At 41.6% G+C, this 21,669-nt stretch overlaps 1 protein-coding gene and 1 long non-coding RNA gene across 7 annotated transcripts in view; one reads left to right on the forward strand and one right to left on the reverse strand.

The window, feature by feature from the left end:
• LOC148540356 (dual oxidase maturation factor 1-like) overlaps positions 1-10,532 on the forward strand; it is an 80,850-nt gene extending 70,318 nt beyond the window's left edge. For all 5 annotated transcript variants that reach the window (XM_088445681.1, XM_088445718.1, XM_088445700.1 and 2 more), the window contains one exon: positions 9,708-10,532. In XM_088445681.1, coding sequence (XP_088301807.1) covers positions 9,708-9,883 — 176 coding nt within the window. In that variant the 3' untranslated portion in view covers positions 9,884-10,532. The remainder of the gene's footprint in view (positions 1-9,707) is intronic.
• LOC148540357 (uncharacterized) overlaps positions 10,092-21,669 on the reverse strand; it is a 42,099-nt gene continuing 30,521 nt past the window's right edge. The window contains exons 2-6 of one of the 2 annotated variants that reach the window (XR_015869674.1): positions 17,858-17,911; positions 17,602-17,688; positions 17,051-17,134; positions 16,182-16,289; positions 10,092-13,158 (exon numbers count right to left, since the gene is read on the reverse strand). This is a non-coding gene — a long non-coding RNA (uncharacterized LOC148540357). The remainder of the gene's footprint in view (positions 13,159-16,181; positions 16,290-17,050; positions 17,135-17,601; positions 17,689-17,857; positions 17,912-21,669) is intronic. The other variant, XR_015869675.1, reaches the window with a different exon arrangement.

Genomic DNA, 21,669 nt, shown 5'->3' on the forward strand with positions numbered 1-21,669 from the left:
AGCGCCGATGCGCTCGGACCGGGTCGATGGCCCCCCACAGAGCATGCGCACGATGGCACCGGCGCCGTCGTGCGCATGCGTGAGACCCGCTATGACCGACAGCTCCGGTCGTAGCGGGTCTCGATCCAAAGGGGGCGAGCTGTCAATGTTGATTGACAGCTCGCCCCATTTGGAAGGCGGGCCGGGGGGTTGGCAGCCCAAACAGAGGCGTTCCTATGGGAACGCCTGCCATTTGGGGGAGGCCCCACTGACATCACTAGACATCACTAGACAGAGCCAGAAGCTCTCCGGGGCTTACGACAAGTGAGACCCTACCCTAGGGTCTCGTCTTAAGCCCCGATGGTCGCGATGGTCTCTGACCATCGCGACCATCACCTGAGCGGTCGTTAGAGCTGTGGGTGTTAACCCACAGCCTAACGACCGCAACAGAGACGGGCGGTCAGGATGCAAGTGGCCGCCCAGTTTCTGAGCGACCGCTTGCATCCTCCGTCCGCCTCTGAATGAGGTCCTTAGCACCATCCTTCAATACTGCAAGGTGCCAATGTCGGTACACCTTCAGTGATCTATAGGCAGCACACACCTATAGAAGCCCAGTGTGTGTCCATGATATGTAATATCAGGTTCCATGATAAGTTCCATTGGTGTTCGATCCTGTCTGATTTCTGATCCTGACTGATTTTAGCATATTGATTTGGTGCTGCTTTTACCCTGCTCATCTTATATTCACTCTAACCTTGCTTTTTGGTTCTTATTTAGTGCTGCATCTATGACTATATTGCTGGACATGTCTTAACTTGGCTTTGCCTTTACTATCTTTGAACAAAGAATCTGTTTAAGCCGTGTGGTTTACTAGATCTGGTATTCTGTGTCTGTTGCCAAAAAAAAACGAATGTACTTCACTTTAAGGGAAAGGGAACAGCTTTACTTGAAGAACATGCTAGCAGCCAGGTCACTGGTGTTTATCAACAGAGATCAAGCTCAGGCATGAGATATATTTTCCTGTGTAATTTGATTGCCTAAATTTATTGTGAAATACAGTATAGTATATACATATAGTGGCATAACTATACCTTTTTTGGGCCCCATAGCAACATTTTGAAGTGGTCCTTAAAGCTTTTAGAGAGGATACCTCTCTCCACAGTGCTTAACCTTAGCTCTTTTCATAACATTGCCTATTGCATAAACAAACCTCTTTTTATTCTGTGATACACTAACCCCTGTACATTCAGTTCCCCTGCTTATTTTACTTACTTTGTCTCCTTACATATTTTAACAAGTCATGCAGCACAAGCAGCCAGACTGCTTTTCCCCTCGGGTTTAAATATTTAATGTATTATTATTATTATTATTAGCATTTATTTATATGGCGCCACAAGTGTTCCGCAGCGCCTTACAAAGTACAAAAACAAATTGTATACAAGTGACTTACAGAACAATACAATACAGGACATGGATAATATATATTGCTACATTAGTGACCATATCACCCAGATAAGCAACAGAGCATAAGCAACCAAGTGTTAGGTGCCCTAGTGGTGAGTAAGAAGTAAATGACACTATAGTAAGGAGAAGCACAAGAGGGTAGAGGCACTGCTCGTGAGAGCTTACATTCCAAAAAGGTGGGGGAAGACAAACTGGGTTGACACAGATGGGGTAGATGGGGACGAATGAGCATGTAACAAGGAGTTAGAATGATAGCTGGAAGGCTTTGATGAAGTAGTGGGTTTTGAGAGCCCTTTTGAAGGATTGCAAACAGGTGGAGAGTCTGATGCGGAGTGGGAGAGAGTTCCAGAGGTGGGGAGCAGTGCGGGCAAAATCTTGGAGGCGGGAGTGGGAGGAAGTAATCAGCTGGCATGAAAGGCGGCGTGCATTAGTTGAGCGAAGAGGGCGGAGAGGAGCGTGAAGGGAGATAAGATCAGAGATGTATATGGGAGAAGATTGGGTGAGGGCTTTGTGAGCGAGCGTGAGAACCTTAAATTGGACTCTGAAAGGGAAGGGGAGCCAGTGTAGGGCTTGTAGGAGAGGGGAGGCAGATGCAGAATGTTTGGAGAGGAAGATAAGCCGTGCAGCAGCATTGAGGACAGACTGGAGAGGAGAGAGATGGGATTTGGGGAGGCCAGATAGGAGGAGGTTACAATAGTCCAATCTGGAGATGACCAGTGAGTGTATGAGGGTTTTAGTAGCATCCTGGGTGAGATAGGGTCTGATCTTAGAAATATTTTTGAGATGGAAACGACAGGACTGTGAAAGGTTCTGGATATGTGGTTTGAAGGAGAGGGATGAGTCCAGGATAACTCCAAGACAGCGCACCTTGGGACTAGATGAGATAGTTATTCCATCAATTGATAAAGAAATAGTGGGAAGTGAGGTGATGTGGGAGGGTGGGAAGATGATTAGCTCTGTCTTAGACATATTAAGTTTAAGAAATCGCTGGGACATCCAGGAAGAGACAGCAGAGAGACAGTTGGAGATACGAGTCAGAAGAGAGGGGGAGAGATCAGGGGAGGAAAGGTAGTAGTCTGGCATTGCACACCATTGGTTGCATGATAACACACACTCCTCCCCTATGTTTTGTATTGTTCTCTTTCTCTCTTCCCTTTTATATTTTGTAGTGTCCTTTAACTTCACCCCTTTGTTTTGTTCTCTCTTTCACTACACTTATGTTTTGTTTTGTCATCTCTGTAATCCCCTATGTTTTGTTTTATATTGTCCTATTTTCTTCCCCCCTATGCTTTGTATTGTCCTCCCTCTCTCCCCCCTCCAATGTTTTGTATTGTACGTCCCTTCTATAGTTTGTATTGTCCTCTGTCTTCCCTCCAAAATGTATTTTTCTCTCATATGTTTTGTATTGCCCCCCGACTGTTTTGTGTTGTGCTCTTCAACTCATATGTTTTGTATTGCCCCCCACTGTTTTGTGTTGTGCTCTGCAACTCATGTTTTGTATTGCCCCCCCCACTATGTTTTGTGTTGTGCTCTCCAACTCATATGTTTTGTATTGCCTCCCCACTATGTTTTGTGTTGTGCTCTCCAACTCATATGTTTTGTATTGCCCCCCCACTATGTTTTGTGTTGTGCTCTCCAACTCATATGTTTTGTATTGCCCCCCCACTATGTTTTGTGTTGTGCTCTCCAACTCGTATGTTTTGTATTGCCCCTCCCCACTATGTTTTGTGTAGTGCTCTCCAACTCATATGTTTTGTATTGCCCCCCCACTATGTTTTGTGTTGTGCTCTCCAACTCATATGTTTTGTATTGACCCCCTTTTGTGTTGTGCTCTCCAACTCATACAGTATGTTTTGTATTGTCCTCTCTCATCCATCATCCTATGTTTTGTATTTTCCTCTCTCTTCCCCATAAGTTTTGTATTGTTCCCTCCCATGTTTTGTATTGTGCCTTTTCCCCCCCACCCATGTTTTGTGTTGTTCACTCTCTTTAACCTCCTATGTTTTGTATTGTGTTTCACCCCCACCACCACTATGTATTGTATTCAGTTCTCCATCCCCTATGTTTTGTAGTGTTCTCTCTCTCCTCACTCAAAATTATGTTTTGTATTGTCATCTCTCCCTCCTATGTTTTGTATTGTCCTCTCTCTTCCCCCCTAAGTTTTGTATTGCCATTTCTCTGTAACATCATTTATGTTTTGCTCTGGGCACTGAACAGGTCTCAGGTCTTAGAGACTGAACAATACATATGGATTCTGCACTTCTACATAAATATGGATTGCAATATGGCAGAGAATGAAAGAGTCAAAAACTCGATCTTAAACAATGTACATTTAATAACAAATAGAATTAAACTAAAAAAAAAAATTTATATAAAAAAAATTACATATATTTCAATAAAATACACATATAAAATGACAATGAATATAGACATGCAATATCAGAAATCCATACTTATAAATAAGGACTTATAGTAGCCTCATCTCAAGCACTTGCTGCAAATGTCACAACTGGATAGCTGTGTGTGGATAATAATGACTAAGGCTCACTGAATTGTCTCTGCGAAAGCAGATAGTCAGCTTATGGCACCTTGGTTTACGGAAAAAAATGTCACTTGCAGCTGAAAATCCTGCTAAGGATATATCTATCCTGTTTCCAGTGTAGTATCAGAAATGTCACTCTGTGTGGTGAGTCAGCTGCTGTTATTGTCTTACCTGGACCTGTATGAAATCACAGGTCCCAGCGCTCCTGCTGCACGCTACGGCTGCTGCGTGTGTACAGTCCTGCAGTCTAGCAATCGAAGTAGCCGCTCACTTATGGCTGGCTATAGATGATCCGGATCAAGTAGCCAATATATAAGCCAGTTAGACAGCAAGCGGTGCAGTAGTTTCTTTAGCAGCTGACACAATGGAAATCAAAAACAGCGTGACAAATGCTTAATTCAGCAGGTCAGTCCTTCAGGATGTCAGTATATATGGGGTATATTCTCTGACATGTTTCGCCACCTTGGAGGCTTTTTCAAAGAGTCTTTTGTTTCAAAGAGTTTCTGTTGTTGGTTAGAGACTGGCATCTGTTTAATCACTGACAGACTGCCAGTTCCAGATGCATTGCTTCTGGCATTGTCATGTTTGTGATGTCATGATATGACACGCACGACTAGAGGGGCCGTGGAGGCATCCAAGTGAGTGCTTTCCGGGCTGTACCGCACACACTAACTTCACTTGAGTGAGCTCACTCATCATGATTCACACCATGGTGACCCTGGCAGCCAAAACTGTGAGAGATGTATAGGCAGGCAGGGCATCTACTGATGCCAATCAGTGTGCCCTGGACAGAAACTGGGTAAGGGCACAGGTGACAGAGCAGGTGGAGAGAGGATAAAGGTGGCACGTTCCTGCTCCTTCTGGCTGTGAACCCACCACTGCAGTCGCAACGATTCAACTTCAGCCCCACTAAGAACGAGCGAGGTGACTCTGAGGTGGTAAATTTACTGACTGTCAGTCTGCACTGTAGAATCTGCATCATATATTGCTGGGTCTCTTTCCTGAGGTAATTAGAATATTATAACATAGAAATAGATTATATGTGCACACAATGCATATTGAATTTATATGATATGCCTGCTTTATAATATAATACATGTTGACAACACCCACTATAGCAAAACTTCAATTTAGTATGGGTACTTTGGCACCATAGCGTAGGCATGCTCCTGGCGCCATGGCTCCACGTTACACATCTGCCCCTCCATGTTTTCTTTTTTCCTCTTTCTCACCCCACCTATGTTTTGTATAATCCTATATATTCCTTAGTTTGTATTGCCCTCTTCTATTTTTTATTGTGCTCTCCCCCCTCACACACTGTTTTAAATTGTGCCCTCCACACCTACGTTTTGTATTGTCGTCTCTCTTCAGGCACACTGATTTCTTGTATTGTCCTCTCTCCCCGTTTTGTATTGTTCACTCTCCCCTCCTCCTATGTTTTGTATTGTCCTATATCTTCCCCACTAAGGGCCGTATTCAATTAGAGGCGAAAAGTGCCCTTTGGCAAAACATTTTTTGCGGATTTGGACTTTCCGCCTGTTTTTCAAAGTATCTCCATATTCAATTTCACAAAGATTTCGCCTAAGCGGAAACTCAATGCATTGTAATAGGTGGAAAACTATCTCCTATGAATAACAGAAGAAAAAAAGTGCAAAATCGTTATTTTGGGGTGCAAACGTGGGGAAATGACTGAGAACCCATGGGACAGCCCCCCAAAGGACAAATCAACCAAAAAAATATGAAAAATTACCTCAGAACACCCCACAAAAGTACTTTCGCTTTGGGGGGAAAAAAAGTAAAGAGTGGGGGGACAACTATAAAAACTAGTGAAATAGACTTCTAGGGGTGCTGTAAGGAGGGGTCGGGTGTTTTATGGATTGCAGGTGTATGTTTGAGGGTGGTTTTTCACATTTTTTAAAAGTTCACTTTACAGACTTAAAAATTTGCTAGCACCCATTTTCAAGTACCCCAAATTTGTCTGGACTACTTTTTTTCACCAAAAACTACTGCTTTGCCATTCTTCACCACTTTTACAAAGACGCTAATAAGAAGCAATTTAAACTGCTTAAGTACACCAAACACTTTTCCAACTTTTCGCCTCTAATTGAATACGGGCCTAAGTTTGATATTGTCCTCTACTATGTTTTGTATTGTGTTCTCTTTCCCCTCCCCACTATGTTTTACATTGTGATCTCCACCCCCTATGTTTTGTATTGTCCTCTCTCTCCCTATCCCGTATTTTTTGTATTGTCATCTCTCTCCTTATCCCCTTATGTTTTGTCTTCCCTGCTAAGGTTTACTAATATTGTCCTCCCCTATGGTTTGTATTGCGCTCTCCACCCCCCTATGGTTTCTATTGTTCTCCCTCCCCATTATGTTCTGTATTGTGCTCTCTCTTCCCCTTTTGTATTCATGCTTTGTATTGTCCTCTCTCTCTGGCCTTATGATTTATATTGCCCTCTCTTGTTTTCCCCTATATTTATATTGTCCTCTCTCCTCCTCATGTTTTGCATTGTTCTTCCCATGCCACAGTGGATAACTTACCTCAGGCTGCCTCTATTTTCTTGTGCTCAAGTCCACTGAGTGCTTCTCCAGGCATTGCTAATGCAGACTACACTGGCAGCCATGCCATTACCTGGAACATGTAGTGCAGGAGTGGAGACTGACTTGGGATCTGGGTACATAGTTGTGGACCTGTGGGGCCCCCCATGTGTATGGGTGCCTAGGCAATCACCCTGCCAGTACCTATGCAGAGTTAGGTGAGCTGGATGCAGTGGGAGGCAGGCTTTAGAGGGGATCCAGGCCCCATAGCAGGGAACCGCACCCCAACCACTGTAGTTGCACCCCTGTATATGTCTGTGCTAGTAGTCAGGTGATCCTTCTAGTCCAGTCATTATTGTCACATCAGCAACAGAAAGATAACCCTGGTAAAATGTCAGGACTCAAATTGAATTTAATTGAGGTTTAAGAACAATGAAACAGATGACTGCAGGAACATTACTTAGAGATATACCTCAGAGTGTTCTAGGCAGATTTTTGTTGTTTTATTTATTGTAACACTTAAGCCGCCCATAAACAGTGCAATATGCACCTTGTGACGCAACGGGGGACCCGACGGCCGACATATCGGGCACATGGTGCGATCGGGTGGCCGTCCGGCTGATATGTCGGCACCCCCCTCCACCACCCGCATAGCACTGCATGGGATCATACATCACATCCCCAGATCAAATGAACCTGCAGTAAGATCTGAAGATGCGATGTACGACCCCACAGGAGCGCGCTCTGGATCTCATTCAGACCCGCTCGCTAAGATGCATGCTCTCGCTGTTGTCAATGATATGCATTGTGTATGCATTGTGCGCATGCGTATGCATTGCAGTGCGCATTCGCATAACTTAGCGAAAGTTCACAATGCATTCGCTCGCTGCACATAGACAGCCCAGCAGAGCGAGTGACAGGAGAAGCCGTTTGTAGGTGGTAACAGGGGCTGGCCATTAAAAATGGGGGATTGGAGGTGCAAATGCAACAGCATTTAGAGGTGTGCATAATTATAAGACAGCATCATAGTACACGTCACCTGTCTTGTTTTTACACTGAAGTGCTCGCAGTGCTTGCGGCAGGGTATGGTCAACCTCAAGCACTGCGATAGCATCCGAAGTTATCCGATAGTACCAATGGTTGCCTACACTTCCTGGACATGACGTGCACAAGTGGGCATCTTAAAACAGGCTGGTGGGTGTCTGAATACACTATGTGATCGCTCTCTAAGAAACACTGGGAATGCTAAAGCATTGTTGTGCGCTAGCACTGCCTACGCAATTTGCATACACATCGTGCGAGCGATCGCATCTGGCGAGCGGCTCTGAATCAGGCCCTATGTCCAATATCATACCCATACACGGTACGATATAGCAGCGATATCGTACAAATCCGTTGGATTGGCTGCTATATCGCACCATGTATGGGCACCTTTACTGTATCTACAATATAACCTTGAATATTACTTAAAATTGTGAGTGCTTGTCTGATATTTTATTTATACTAAATATATATTATTGATTTTTTTGCACAAACCATGGTTAGTAAGGTTGAAAAAATAGACACAGCTCCATCACCTTCAAGTGTGGCAGTTGCTAATTTAGCTATACATTGGAAAAAAACCCTTACTGATAACATGACAGTGCGAGGGAATCCAGTGGAGTTGTGAAGCAAGCCCACTCAGGTTACTCCGGGACGAGTAACCACCCTCTATTCCAAGTCAATAGACAAATATCTGTGGAATCACTTGGTGGAGTGACGTGGTATGTTCACAGTGTAGGATTCAAAAAGCGACCAACGAAGCTGTTCTAAAATGTGGCCATATTGGATGCGCCACCTACCGGAAGCCTCTAAGATGCCCTTTTTAAGTAAACACTTTTAGTTTTTCTAGCCTCTCCTTATAATGTACCAATAATACAGTTATCTGACTATATGCCCTCCTAATTTCACCTACATCCAGGTGACAATGAGATGCCTAAATCTATGTCCCAAATTAAATGTGTGGTCTAACTAATGACTTGTAGAAAGGCTATACTATGTTTGCCTCTCATGCATTACCCACGTTTTACACATGCCAGGGTTTTATCCACTTTATACTGCTACTCAGCTTTCAGTCATCTAATATTCCAAAGTCCTTTTCTTTCTCAGTGAGTTTATCACTTTCTTTATTACTGTCAGTTCACATTTGTAAACTTTGCTCGTTGTGCTTGTCAGCATATGGACCCATCTAAAGTGACATCATAGTGGCATGACAGTTGCAGGCTCTGGGATTTGGCCAAAGATGTACCCCACATATAGCACACTCATTATTATTAGAAAAGGAGAAAATGTATACATATTTAATAGATAACTTATTTAAGCAATATGGATTATTGAGTATTTTAGCTCTTCTGTGATTTTATACACTGTGTATTATAAATTTGGTCATTAAAGATGCTTCTATATAATTAGGAATTTGGTTGATGTACAGTATTATTATCATGTTCTTCAGTAATCTATCAAGTGTTAAGTATATAACCATTTATCAGCCATAATAAACTCTACATTAGTATCCCACATTTATTATGGGACTTACACTACAATCATGCTGGTACTAGTAATTAGTCATATTGATCAGCTTTGATCTGCATAGTATTACACATGTGTACTTATGTGTAATATAGCAACAATTCAAAAACATTTTTTCAAGGTTAGAGCTGTATTTTTTTGAAGGAGACTACAACACACAAAATATTTTGGGCTTGATTTAATAATGAGTGATATGCTTATTATCACTCATTACTGATCTTAAATGGTGGTCCAATCAATCAGCTCCTGTCATTTTTCAAACACAGCCTGTAAAATTACACTTAGGAGCTGATTGATTGGAGCACCATATAAAATTAGTAACAATTGACAATAAGCATATCACTCGTTATTAAATTGGGCCCTTAATTTTGATCATAACAGTTTTAAATTCAGATATATTATTTGCAAAGCTTCATTACAAGTTAAGTACAGAGTTAATATTTATTTCACTGGTTGTATCGAATGTAATTGTCAGTTTACAGAATTGATTTTAGATCTTAGCTAATTAGGATTATTTATTCCTTCATGGTTTAATCATGTTATGTTTCCGTTTTGACATGAAGTTTATTTTGCTAGTTAATAATATGTGACTGACTTCTATTCAATGTTTCAGGTTTACTGTGTCTTTTTATTAGCATTGCGCTTTTGACACTACACATATTGAAGCCACATATCCTCCGTCGTTTGTTCAACTGTAAAGACAACAAGGATGAATGCAATAAATCTGACTTAGAGGAGAGCAGCTCTGTGGATGATGATAGAACTGAGGCTCTCAGCGAGATGTTATGAAATTTGCTGCTACTTCATTGGACCTGCATATATTTTGGATGGACTTTTATTCCAATTTGATGAACATTTATTCAAGGTTGTTTTTAAAGAAAATCAGATGAAGGACAAATTTCAATGAGAGAATCCCTTGTTGCAGAGATGTCAATCAAGGAAAATTGCAATCAGTCAGGCAGCGATGCTAAATTACTCTCAAATGTCCATTATATTGTACAATGTACAACCACACTCCAACTGGATGGATTTCCTGAATGATGTCCTGCTGTCAGTATGACATGTTCTGGCATAAGCCAGCAATGTGTATATGCAAGAACAATACCAGTAACAAAAATTAAATAAATAAATAAACAAGTGGTTAAAAAATAAACTAGCCTAAAGAGGTAAAAAAAAAGTACACACTAAAAGACAACAAAGAAACAATAGAAACAATAAGTTTTTTATATTACTCTCTTTGCCCACTCTGAATGGAGTGCCTGCACTTTTCTTGACTTTGGAATTTTTGGTAAAGTTCCTCAATATGTTTTCAAAATATTCATTTACAATAAATCAAACTACTGTATGAAAATAATCAGCATATTTAGCTTTCAAACTTATTTAAACATACTGCACAAGACCAACAGAATCATTTCAAATAAGTATTTTATCTTATACTTCTGACCAGTCTGCTTTACAATAAACCTGTTTTATATTTTGTTTTCTCATGCATACTTGGAAAGAAAGTATACAGTATATGTACTGAACTGTAGTTGTTTTACTGAAGGAGAAAAAGCTCTTCTAAGTAAAGAATGTTAATATTTTCCTGTTTACTAAACAATTTTCCTGACAGTGAATGCTTAAAGCCAAATGCAGAATTGTGCATATTTCACCCATATAGTTACAATTAGAGACATATTACATTTTCAAAAAACATTGTGCATATTAATTCAGCACTTGACTGTAAAATATTGCTCTGATAATACGGCTTTAAGTGTTGCTCTAGCTCTATTCATAGAGTACAGTGGAATTTCATTCTTCAGGATGGTGAAGTAAAAGCAGAACACAAAGATTGTATAACCCATACTTCACAACTCCGGTAGACAGCCTGTTCCACAAACTTCAATTTTGTGATATTTTAGTTACAATCTTGCTCATTTCTTCTTACAATTTACAGTGCATGAAATTATAGCTACATAATACTTAAGCTGCATACACACACAACGATTTTGTTACCAACGATTTTATTAACGATTTTTATGAACGATTTTCTGTCAGATTATCTATCAGATTATCTGTCAGATTTTTTAAAGTGTAATGAACGATTTTTATGAACTACAAACGATTTTTGCATATTCCCTTAATGAAAATCGTTCAGTTGACAAGTCTGACTGAACTACAAACTACAAACGTGAACGCGCATTTGACTCAGAAAGTGAACGACTTTTCCAAACGATTATTGTTAAACGATATCGTTTAACGATTATCAGTCAAAATATCGTTGTGTGTGTGTATGCAGCTTCAGACTTATTACTAATTTTCACATTTACCATTTATTATTATCCTTTATTTATATGGCGCCACAAGGGTTCCGCAGCGCATACATAAACATAGTACATAAACAGTTGAGCAGAACAAGAAACCAGTGTCATACAGTTTAAGACAATGCAAGACAAGTACATGGTATATAAACATTACTGCAACAGTAGCAGGATGGCAAAAGTCACGGGTTAGGTGCTTTTGAGTATAGAGCAGATAATATAAGTAAAGAAAGGATAAGCACAAGAAGAAAGAGGGCCCTGCTTGTGAGAGTTTACATTCTAGAAGGGATTGGCAGACAGACAGGGGTGACACAGATGGGGTAGACAGTGAGCATGGGACAGAGAGTTAGGATGACAGATGGGTGGATTCCTATTTTACAGTATGTGTGGAAGTCATTTGAATTAAGATTTACGCCACTGACATTCTACTTTAAGAGGCAGTTTTTGTAGGTGTCTGTGGAAAGCCATGGTTGTTATTTCAGTTTACGTGAAGTTTGACGGGTAGCTGAAGCCACTTCATGAAGGGCTATTTAGAGAGTTTGGTTAACGTGTGAACCAGCAGTCTCAGGTAAATGTAGAAATTGGTGAAAGTAGTTATTGTAAAGAGATGTTCAGATGTAAAATAATAAGTTGTGATCAAGTGTGAATTCTATAAGGGACATTTATTGATTTGGAGGGTGATGGGAGACATGTGAGGTTTGCAGGGTATTTATTCCATAGTATATCCGCTGTCCGTGTGTGGGGCCTGGATTTGGTGATATGTCACCAGCTAATAAAAGCAGAAGGATGGAGAAGTAGATATAGTTGTAGGTGTGTAAAAGTTTTTTATAGTGACACAATGAGGCTGTAATAGTCAATTTTTGATGAAAAGAAAGCTCATTAGTTTTTAGAGGAGGTGAGTGACTCAATAGGGCGGCAGTGTGCCCAGAGAGGTGAGATGCAGGGAGAGTTAAGGATTTTTTATCCTTAGAGAAAATACAAAGGAGGGTGTTGATAAAAAGAAATGTGTAGTACATGGTGAGTTTTAGGTTTGTTATTTTTAGACAAATTTTAAAGCAATTAGTTTCTTAATCTGAAATTACCTTAGATTTGGTCAATGTTTGTTCAATTGTTTGATTAACTGTTATGTAATCACACTTTGTGCCTTTAACACTTGGTGCTTTTAACCCCAGCTGCCCCTAGACTGAATATAAAGGAGTGGTATCCTTGATTAAGACAGGCTACAACTGACTCAATTGGTCTGCTGATCAAAGGAGATAACTTGCTCTGAGTTGGAGCAAAAACCAGGCCAGATATATACCATAAACTATGCTTCACTGACCAATATAGACTATACAGGAAAAAAAATCAAATCTATGCAAGAGAGACAGTCACATACATTTAAATTTAAATCCACATACGATTGCATGAGGTTCTATGCAGAATATAGGTGCAATAAGCAGGATGAGACAGTCACATACATTCAAATCCGAACACGATTGCATGAGGTTCTATGCAGAATATAGGTGCAATAAGCAGGATGAGACAGTCACATACATATAAATCCGCACACGATTGCATGAGGTTCTATGCAGAATATAGGTGCAATAAGCAGGATGAGACAGTCGCATACATTTAAATCCGCACACGATTGCATGAGGTTCTGTGCAGAATATAGGTGCAATAAGCAGGATGAGACAGTCACATACATTTAAATCCGCACACGATTGCATGAGGTTCTATGCAGAATATAGGTGCAATAAGCAGGATGAGACGGTCACATACCTGAGGGATAAAATGAAATAAACAGATGATTAGTCCATATTCATGCAGGATAACTGTTTGATTAACTGTTATGTAATCACACTTTGTGCCTTTAACACTTGGTGCTTTTAACCCCAGCTGCAAACAGCCCCAGCTGCCCCTAGACTGAATATAAAGGAGTGGACTCCTTTTACAACTCCTAGGGGTATATTTACTAAAGAGTGTTTTTTTTAGAAGTGGAGATGTTTCCCATTGCAACCAATCAGATTCTAGCTACTACGGATGTGTCCAACTACATCTTTGCTCATAGCGCGCCATACAGGCTTCTAAGTTGTGACATGGCGCAGTAAGACGCAGTGAGACTTGACAATATCCACAGTATGTAATACACGGCTTCATCACTGGGTGGTCACTGGTCCACTGAAAAAGAGTGAGTAATACAGCAGTGGACGGATATAGTATGGTACTACAGAATACATTAGAACAGTAAGCCCTGACAGGCGGACCAATTACATACTGTACAGTATTACACAGTGTAAACAGTGTCTTTAATACAGTTTGCAGTACTGTAGTAATTCTGCATGCAGGCTATTTTCATCAGTGATGTGTGGCACTCACACAGTGATGGCATGCCTTAGAAATTAGTAGTGGGGTTTTAGCAGCACTGTATGAAATTATAAATGAACCACAAATCTCACCCCAGAAAGAGGTGTCTTTAGATTGCAAACTGTGCGTTTTATGCCACACACTTGCTGCAATGTCAGCACTGCTGTGCTGCTTTTTAGTTTGTACAACATGTCGCTAATCGGTACACATCAGTAAGGGCTAGTCACTGCGGCATTGTAGAAAGTGGTGTGCAGCACTCACACAGTGATGGCATGTCTTAGAAATTAGTAGTGGGGTCTGAGCAGCGGGGCATAAAACCATCACTAAACTACAAGACTGAGCCAAAAAGAGATGTCTCTGGATTACAAACTGACTGTGCATTTTGTGCTGCACACTTGTGGTAATGTTGGCACTGCTGTGCCACTAGGAGCTTGTACAACATGTTGCTAATTGGTACACAGCAGTAAGTGCCGGTCATCATGGCACTTTGAAATCTTTGGAGCAGGTGCTGTGATCACATTACAAACTTGGTGTACCATGTAGGTCCCTTCCCCCAAAGCAAGCAAGAACCTTTCAATAACATAATAAAGGACGCTTTGTTAGCCATTTAAGCAGTCAGCTCAAGGTCTGCCCTTGCAATTACAGTACTTGTGCCTTGAAACAGAGAGGAATGGTGACCATTGCTAGGACACCATCTCCAAGCAGCTAGGAGAACTGTTGTGCTGCTAGGAGCTTGTACAACATGTTGCTAATTGGTACACAGCAGTAAGTGCCTTCACTGCGGCACTGCAGAAAGCAGTGTGCAGTGCACACATAGTGATGGCATGTCTTAGAAACTAGTAGTGGAGTCTGAACAGTGGTGCATAAAACCATCACTGAACTACAAGTCTCAGCCCAGAAGGAGTTGTCACTGTATTACAAACTGACTTTGTGATTTAAACCACACACTTGCGGTAATGTTGGCAATGCTGTGCCACTGGGAGCTTGTACAATATTTCACTAATTGGTACACAATAAGTGCCTGTCACTGCGGCATTTTGAAATCTTTGGAGCGGGTGGTGTGATCATATTACAAACTTTATGTGCCCTCTAGGTCCCTTCCCCCAAAGCAAACCAGTGTGGCTGTTGATTGACAGCCATGCGGCTTACAGCCAACCAGCAGCCGCTTACATTAGACTGGCCTCTGATGGGCTGGTGGCCTGGCATGTGATGGAAACCACCTGGCCTCTGTCATTTACCGGGGAAGCAATGTATGTGGAAACACATACATTGCGGTTTTCTTGTTTGTGGGTCTGTGCGTTCTACTGGACAAGGGGACCAATCACCTGGCAGAAGGTAAGTATGTGTGAGTGTGTTTTGTATGTAATAAAACTTTACTTTCAATGGTGTGTGTGTACTTTGATTTTTTTACAATGAGATTACGGGTGCTGGCCGCCTGCTGGCACTTGTATTTCCACAATTGCCAAACGGCAGGCACGCTGGCTATTGTTGTCCCACTGTAAAAGACATATATAAATCCAACTATTACCCCTGCATCCACCGGCCAGGTGTGTAGGGAAGAGCCCCGGGCTTTAGCCTAAAGGTGCATACACACGGTATAATGTGCTTTATGAATGATATTGTTGAAAGATTTCCCTTGAATTTTCTGTAGTGCAGGACAAACGATATTGGATGTACACACTGAAAGATATCTTTGAAAGATATATTTCAGTGAAGTCATACTGCCACATCTCTGAACAGATAATTCTTGGCAATATCGTCCAAATTGGCCTACATGTATGGGCGACCAAAGATATTGTTATCATCCAGTGGGAGCACGCATCTTTGGTCACTCACTGGATACACACTGAACGATATGAATGATATATCATTGAACGATATCATTAATGTTTATTTCGTTCAAAGATATTATCTCATGTGAATGCCCCATAAGCCTGGGGTGCTCAGGAGAGGGGGAACCCCTTTATTAGGGGGGTCCCCACCTCCATTGAGATCCTCGGCTTGGGCTGACTAGCTTGGGGTGTTACTGCTTTGGCCAGGGCGACCTGATGAAAGGGTCCCCTCGCTGTGGGACTACACCCCAGCTAGTTAGAGTCCGGTGTTGGTTTTAAATATAGGGGAACACCACGCCATATTTCCCCTATTTTTAAAACCAGGAACGGCTCACAGATCCCAGTGCTGGTTCAGATGGGGGACTCCTACACATTTAAAGTACACAGCTCAAGTGAACTTGCTAAATTCCACTTTTAGCCAATTTAATTTGCAAAGTCAGTGAAAGGTTTAAATGAGAAAGCATATCTGTCCACCACTTTACCATGTCACAACTAGTCTACCTAACCCTTTTGCACTCTCGAATTCTCTCACTCCTGCTTTCTGCCCTTACAGTAACTCCCTATACACTGGCTCACTCCTTATGTCTTCCGTTTGCCCACCCTTACCCTGATACTGTAAGCTCCCTACTCATGGAGCTTCTGCCTGTTCTCATCACCCCTCTGCGCTCTGCCCCTGGACTCCAATCATCTGTTCTTTTTGGCGTGGTTCTGGGCCTGTGTAAACAAAAGAATATATAAATGTACTGTATATACAGCAAATAAATCCTGACTGTAATATTATTATTACTCTTTATTTACAGTATAAGGCACCACAAGTGTACAGTATGGTAACAAAAACATAGAAAGAGCACAATTAACAATTAGTACTGTACCTAGATTCTCAGGACACAATACGGCTGAGCAGCAAGGTACAGTAAGCAAGGAAGTAATCAGAGAAGCATGGAACTGACTCCAATAGTGATGGCACAAGTAGCAGAAGTAGAGCTGCTGGGAGTGATGAATGGCCATGAGTGAGGAGAATTCTGGGTTACTGTAAGTGGCCACTGATTAAATGAATACTATCAATGAAGTGTTAGAGAGGACCCTGCTCTTGGGCTTACAATCTAGGAGAGATTGCAAACAGAAAGATGTCATGAGGCGTGAGCATGTAGATAGGGAAATGATGGCAGAAAGTAGGCAAGGTACACATGGCTGAGGTACAGTAGCAGGATGGGATGACTGACCTGGTGACAAGGTTACAGTATGTGGTGGAAGGGTACACTTTGATGCACCAGTAGGTTTTCAGTGCACGTTTAAGGAGAGGCAAAGCGCCGGTCATTGGCCAACCGGAGAGGGCGGGAGGCAGTGTGTTAGGAGATGAGGTTGGAGAAGTAAGGAGCAGTGTAGTCCTTGGAGCCACGGAGGTACAGGACAGGAGGAACAGAGTAGTACAGTAGTAAAACACAATATACAGTACTTTACTGTACAGTATTTACTTGGCTGGGGAGGGCTGTTGGGCTCAGCTGCACCATCCTCTGCCTTGGTCTCCTCCACCACATGGGGGTGTCGTGGTTCTGGGCCTGTGTAAACAAAAAAATAAAATTTTGTCTTCATTTTTTTTTAACATGTACGTATATAAATAAACCCTGACTGTACTATTATTATTTATTACACTTTAATTTACACTTTAAGGCACCAAAAGTGTACATTACAGTAAACAAAACATAAAAAGAGCACAATTAACAATTAAGGGGTGATGTACTAAGCTCTGGAAAGTGATAAACTACCAGCCACTCCTGTTATGTTATAGGCTGTGTTTGAAAAATTAGAGTTATGGCCTGATTGGTTGGTAGTTTATCACTCTCTAATGTATCACTTTTCAGAGCTTAATACATCTGCCTCTTAGTACCATAATTGTCAGGACACAATACGGCTGGGAAGCAAAGAAGTAATCAGAGTAGCATGGACCTGAATCCCATAGTGATGAAGTAGCAGAAGTAGAGCTGCTGGGAGTGGAGGAAGGAGGTAGAGTACCGGCAGTACTTACTTGGCTGGGGAGGGTTGTCAGGCTCCGCCATCCCATCCACCTCCTCCTCAGAAGACAATATACAGTGGATGTGCCATCAATGTACAACTGTGAAACAAAATACTATAATGTATTTTTGCCTCAACACAATAAAAAAAAAAAAAAAAAAGCATGGAAACACACACAATGGCACAAACAGAAAAAAAATCTAAATTCACGCTACAGTAAATGTAAACCCAGCTTGTAAACACAATTTGCTGTACTGTACAGAACTTACTTGGCTGTGCAGGCTCCCCCTCTGCCTGCTGCTGTCTCCTCTGGCGCTGACGTACTGTAAAAAACAACAGCAGTGCAAAATATACTATTTGAATAAAATAAACCACTACAGTACTACAATTTTTTACACCATTAGTAGTGCCCCAGCACATGGAGAGGAAATAAAATAAAAAAATGTGATATCAATGGCGGTGAACCATTGGTTCTGACAGCTGCAGCTATCGATATTGATAGCTGCAACTGTCTTTGCCCTATCACCACAGCTGCGGCGGACAAGAGTTATAGCGGCACGATATTCTATAATACATTTACCCCTTTGTCACATACTATAGTAGTGCCTTTTATTCGTGTTATGTCACACAGTAGTGGGCGGCCCTTAGGGATGACCATCAGTAGGTTATCGGTAGCAAAACTAGTTAACATTGGCCAGCAACCATGAATGTTTTGAAAACTTTGATAGTCATTGGCCATCCCTACTTAGTTTGGCTCTGTGCCATTGATGGCCGTAAAAAATTTGTTTACCGCCTACACTGTAGCATTGCAAAATCATCAACCATCGGTGGTTAACCATTGATGTCATATATCACTTTACAGTTTATGTAAGGGCACTATGGAGGATCCTGATTGGCTATACTTAACTACAGTACTGTAAATACACAGTAATACTATAATTTACACAAGGTGCTGCCTCAGCCTTGTAGATGTTGGGGTCTCTTCTAACAAAATATCTCTAATGCCTCTGAAGTGATCGAATTGATTAATTCCAGCCTATTTGGGCCAGGATATTGCATCAGGCATTTATAAATGCCAGTGGCGCTTTTCTATATTTTTCAGCAACGGCTGATCCCGCCACTGCATGAGGATCTGCAGCTCCCTACTTGTGTAAGGACGCTGCCTCGCTGCCATTTTGTACTGTATACTGTACACTATAAACAGACCACCATGCAGGATGCACAACGCCAGATATATTAATGCATCGGAGCGTACGCATGCGCAGACCATGCTTTACTTAGTGTGACATTGCTTCAAGTGTGCAGCATAAAACACACAGTTTATAATCCAGAGTCACCTCTTTCTGGGCTGAGACTTGTAGTTCAGTGGTGGTTTTATGCACTGCCACTCAGACCCCACTACTAGATTCTAAGACATGCCATCACTGTGTGAGCGCTGCACACCACTTTCTACAATGCTGCAGTGACGGATGTGTAATGATTAGCATCAAGCTCCTAGCAAGTCTGCGGCATAAACTGCACAGTCCATTTGTAATACAGAGTCACCTCTTTCTGGGCTGAGACTTGTAGTTCAGTGATGGTTTTATGCACTGCCACTCAGACCCCACTACTAGATTCTAAGACATGCCATCACTGTGTGAGCGCTGCACACCACTTTCTACAATGCTGCAGTGACGGATGTGTAATGATTAGCATCAAGCTCCTAGCAAGTCTGCGGCATAAACTGCACAGTCCATTTGTAATACAGAGTCACCTCTTTCTGGGCTGAGACTTGTAGTTCAGTGGTGGTTTTATGCACTGCCACTCAGACCCCACTACTAGATTCTAAGACATGCCATCACTGTGTGAGTGCTGCACACCACTTTCTACAATGCTGCAGTGACCGCCACTTACCGATGTGTAATAATTAGCATCAAGCTCCTAGCAGCACAGCAGTGCCGATATTGCCCGCAGTGTGTGGCATAAAATGCAAAGTCAGTTTGTAATCTAGTGACACCTCTTTGTGGGCTGAGACTTGTAGTTCAGGGATGGATTTATATAGTGCCCTTCAAACCCATCCAATAACTTCTAAGGCATGTTATCACTGAGTTGCACAAACTAGCACTGACTTTCTAAAATGAGGTTTATCTTTCTGATGCGTGTATCTAGCATAATATACTGTAATAATGATTTCAGAACACATTTATAAATTGTTTTTCAAAAGTGTTCACAGGACTTACACCGAATGATTTAATCCTTTATTACACACGCAATTACAGCTCTCGATCCCTGACACAATAGCGTACCAAATGACAGGTTCAGTCAGCCAATCAGCGGGTAGTACTACAGACATTGCATTGTCTTTTTTTTTTTACACATGCACAGTGCAGTTTAGAAAAAGTGACATCTGGTGGAGAGAAAGTTTTATTACATTCTCTGGCTTTTCCAGCGCTTCAGTACATTACAATGCGACTCAATACGCCACAGCATAGAGCGACTTGCAGGGCGCGCTACATGGCGTATGTAGCAAAGATGTAGCATGACACATCTGTTTCTTCTAGATAAATGTTAAGTAGAATCTAATTGGTTGCTATGGGCAACATCTCCACTTCTAAAAACCCGCACTTTAGTAAATATACCCCCTAGAATCTAGATTTACCCTTACAATAGTAAATACCTGAGAATGATAAAATGTAGGAAAATTGAAAGTTAGATATATTTATTTTCATCTACTACATTGCCACATTATAAAATAAAAAATGTGTAATTCATGATAAGACTTTACTAAATTATAAAATCCATACACAGTCATGATGGCGACATTCATAATCAGTCTATCGAACGTTATGATATCGACAAGGTTAAAAAATTTCAACATACAACATGTCAACATCTGAAAAATGTTGACATGGACAAAATGTAGTCATATAACATGTGGACAGAGTGGAAATGACAACATTAGCGTTGCGGATAGAGTTAGGGGTAAAGCTGGCCACACACATAGCGATATTTTACCCGATCTGGCCGATTCCGACACATTGGAATGACAGATCGTGTAAAATATGGCCAAATTGAGCATAAAACGTGAGTCCCCACTCACGATCACGATGAAATGCACGTCCCCGCTGGTTGCAGATTGCATCTTCAGATCTGCTGTGCAGTAGGGCAAATCTGACAATCTAGGACATGATGCACTGTGAAAGTCTGGATTCAGGAGAGATCATTTGAAGATTGGACACCAAATTGTGTGCAGATCATGTGGAGATCGTGTGCTGAGCTGCCAGGGAGAGTTTCAAGGGAAATCGTACATATCGGCTTATATTGAGCACATTGCTATGTCTTTGGCCAGTGTTAAGGTCAACTGAAAAATGTCGACACATACAGATGTGTCCTGCTTCATCGTCGCCGCCGCAGCAACTTTCCGCTGCACGTATGCCATGAGTCGGGCACCTGTGAGCGGGCACATAGGATTGCATGGTACAAATGCTGCCAGGGCCTGGCATACTGTGGCATATACAGCAAATGGCATGCCGCGATGAATGCGCACGTTTGCCACATTGGTGGCAAAGATGAGCAAGGTCTTATCTGTAGCTATGGCTACAGTGTTAATAGTGCCATAGATTCTGTACCATGAGACCACAGGGCATTATAGTGAGCTACTTCTACTACAATTTATAGAACTGGTTACACTGTAGCCGGTCTATTGTGTTGGACAATAACTCAGCCATGACATAGCAACAGCTATAGCTAGTCCCATAGGATACTTGTAGTTGCAGAATGATGAGATAAAGAGGAGATACATAAAACTACAGTAGGTACACACTGCAATAATTGGGTTGAACAGATGATTTTTGGCCGCTCAGTCCGATTATTTCACAGCCAAGTATTGTTTAAAGACCAGTCAGATCTGTTCATCTGATCTGGCCTGTTGCACAATGGTGGCCTGTTTCTGCGGATGCTATTCAAACACTGGCAATATTGCTAGTGTAAAAACTACCCCAGCGATAATTTAGTTGCACCAGCAAAAACAAAATGTATTGCTCAACACTTGTATCCTCATATGCACTTTTGTCCTGCTCTGGGTATAAAAATAGAACCTAGC

This window comes from Taudactylus pleione, unplaced genomic scaffold, assembly GCF_031769625.1.
Source record: "Taudactylus pleione unplaced genomic scaffold, aTauple2 ptg000019l, whole genome shotgun sequence".
Classification (NCBI taxonomy): Eukaryota; Metazoa; Chordata; class Amphibia; order Anura; family Myobatrachidae; genus Taudactylus; species Taudactylus pleione.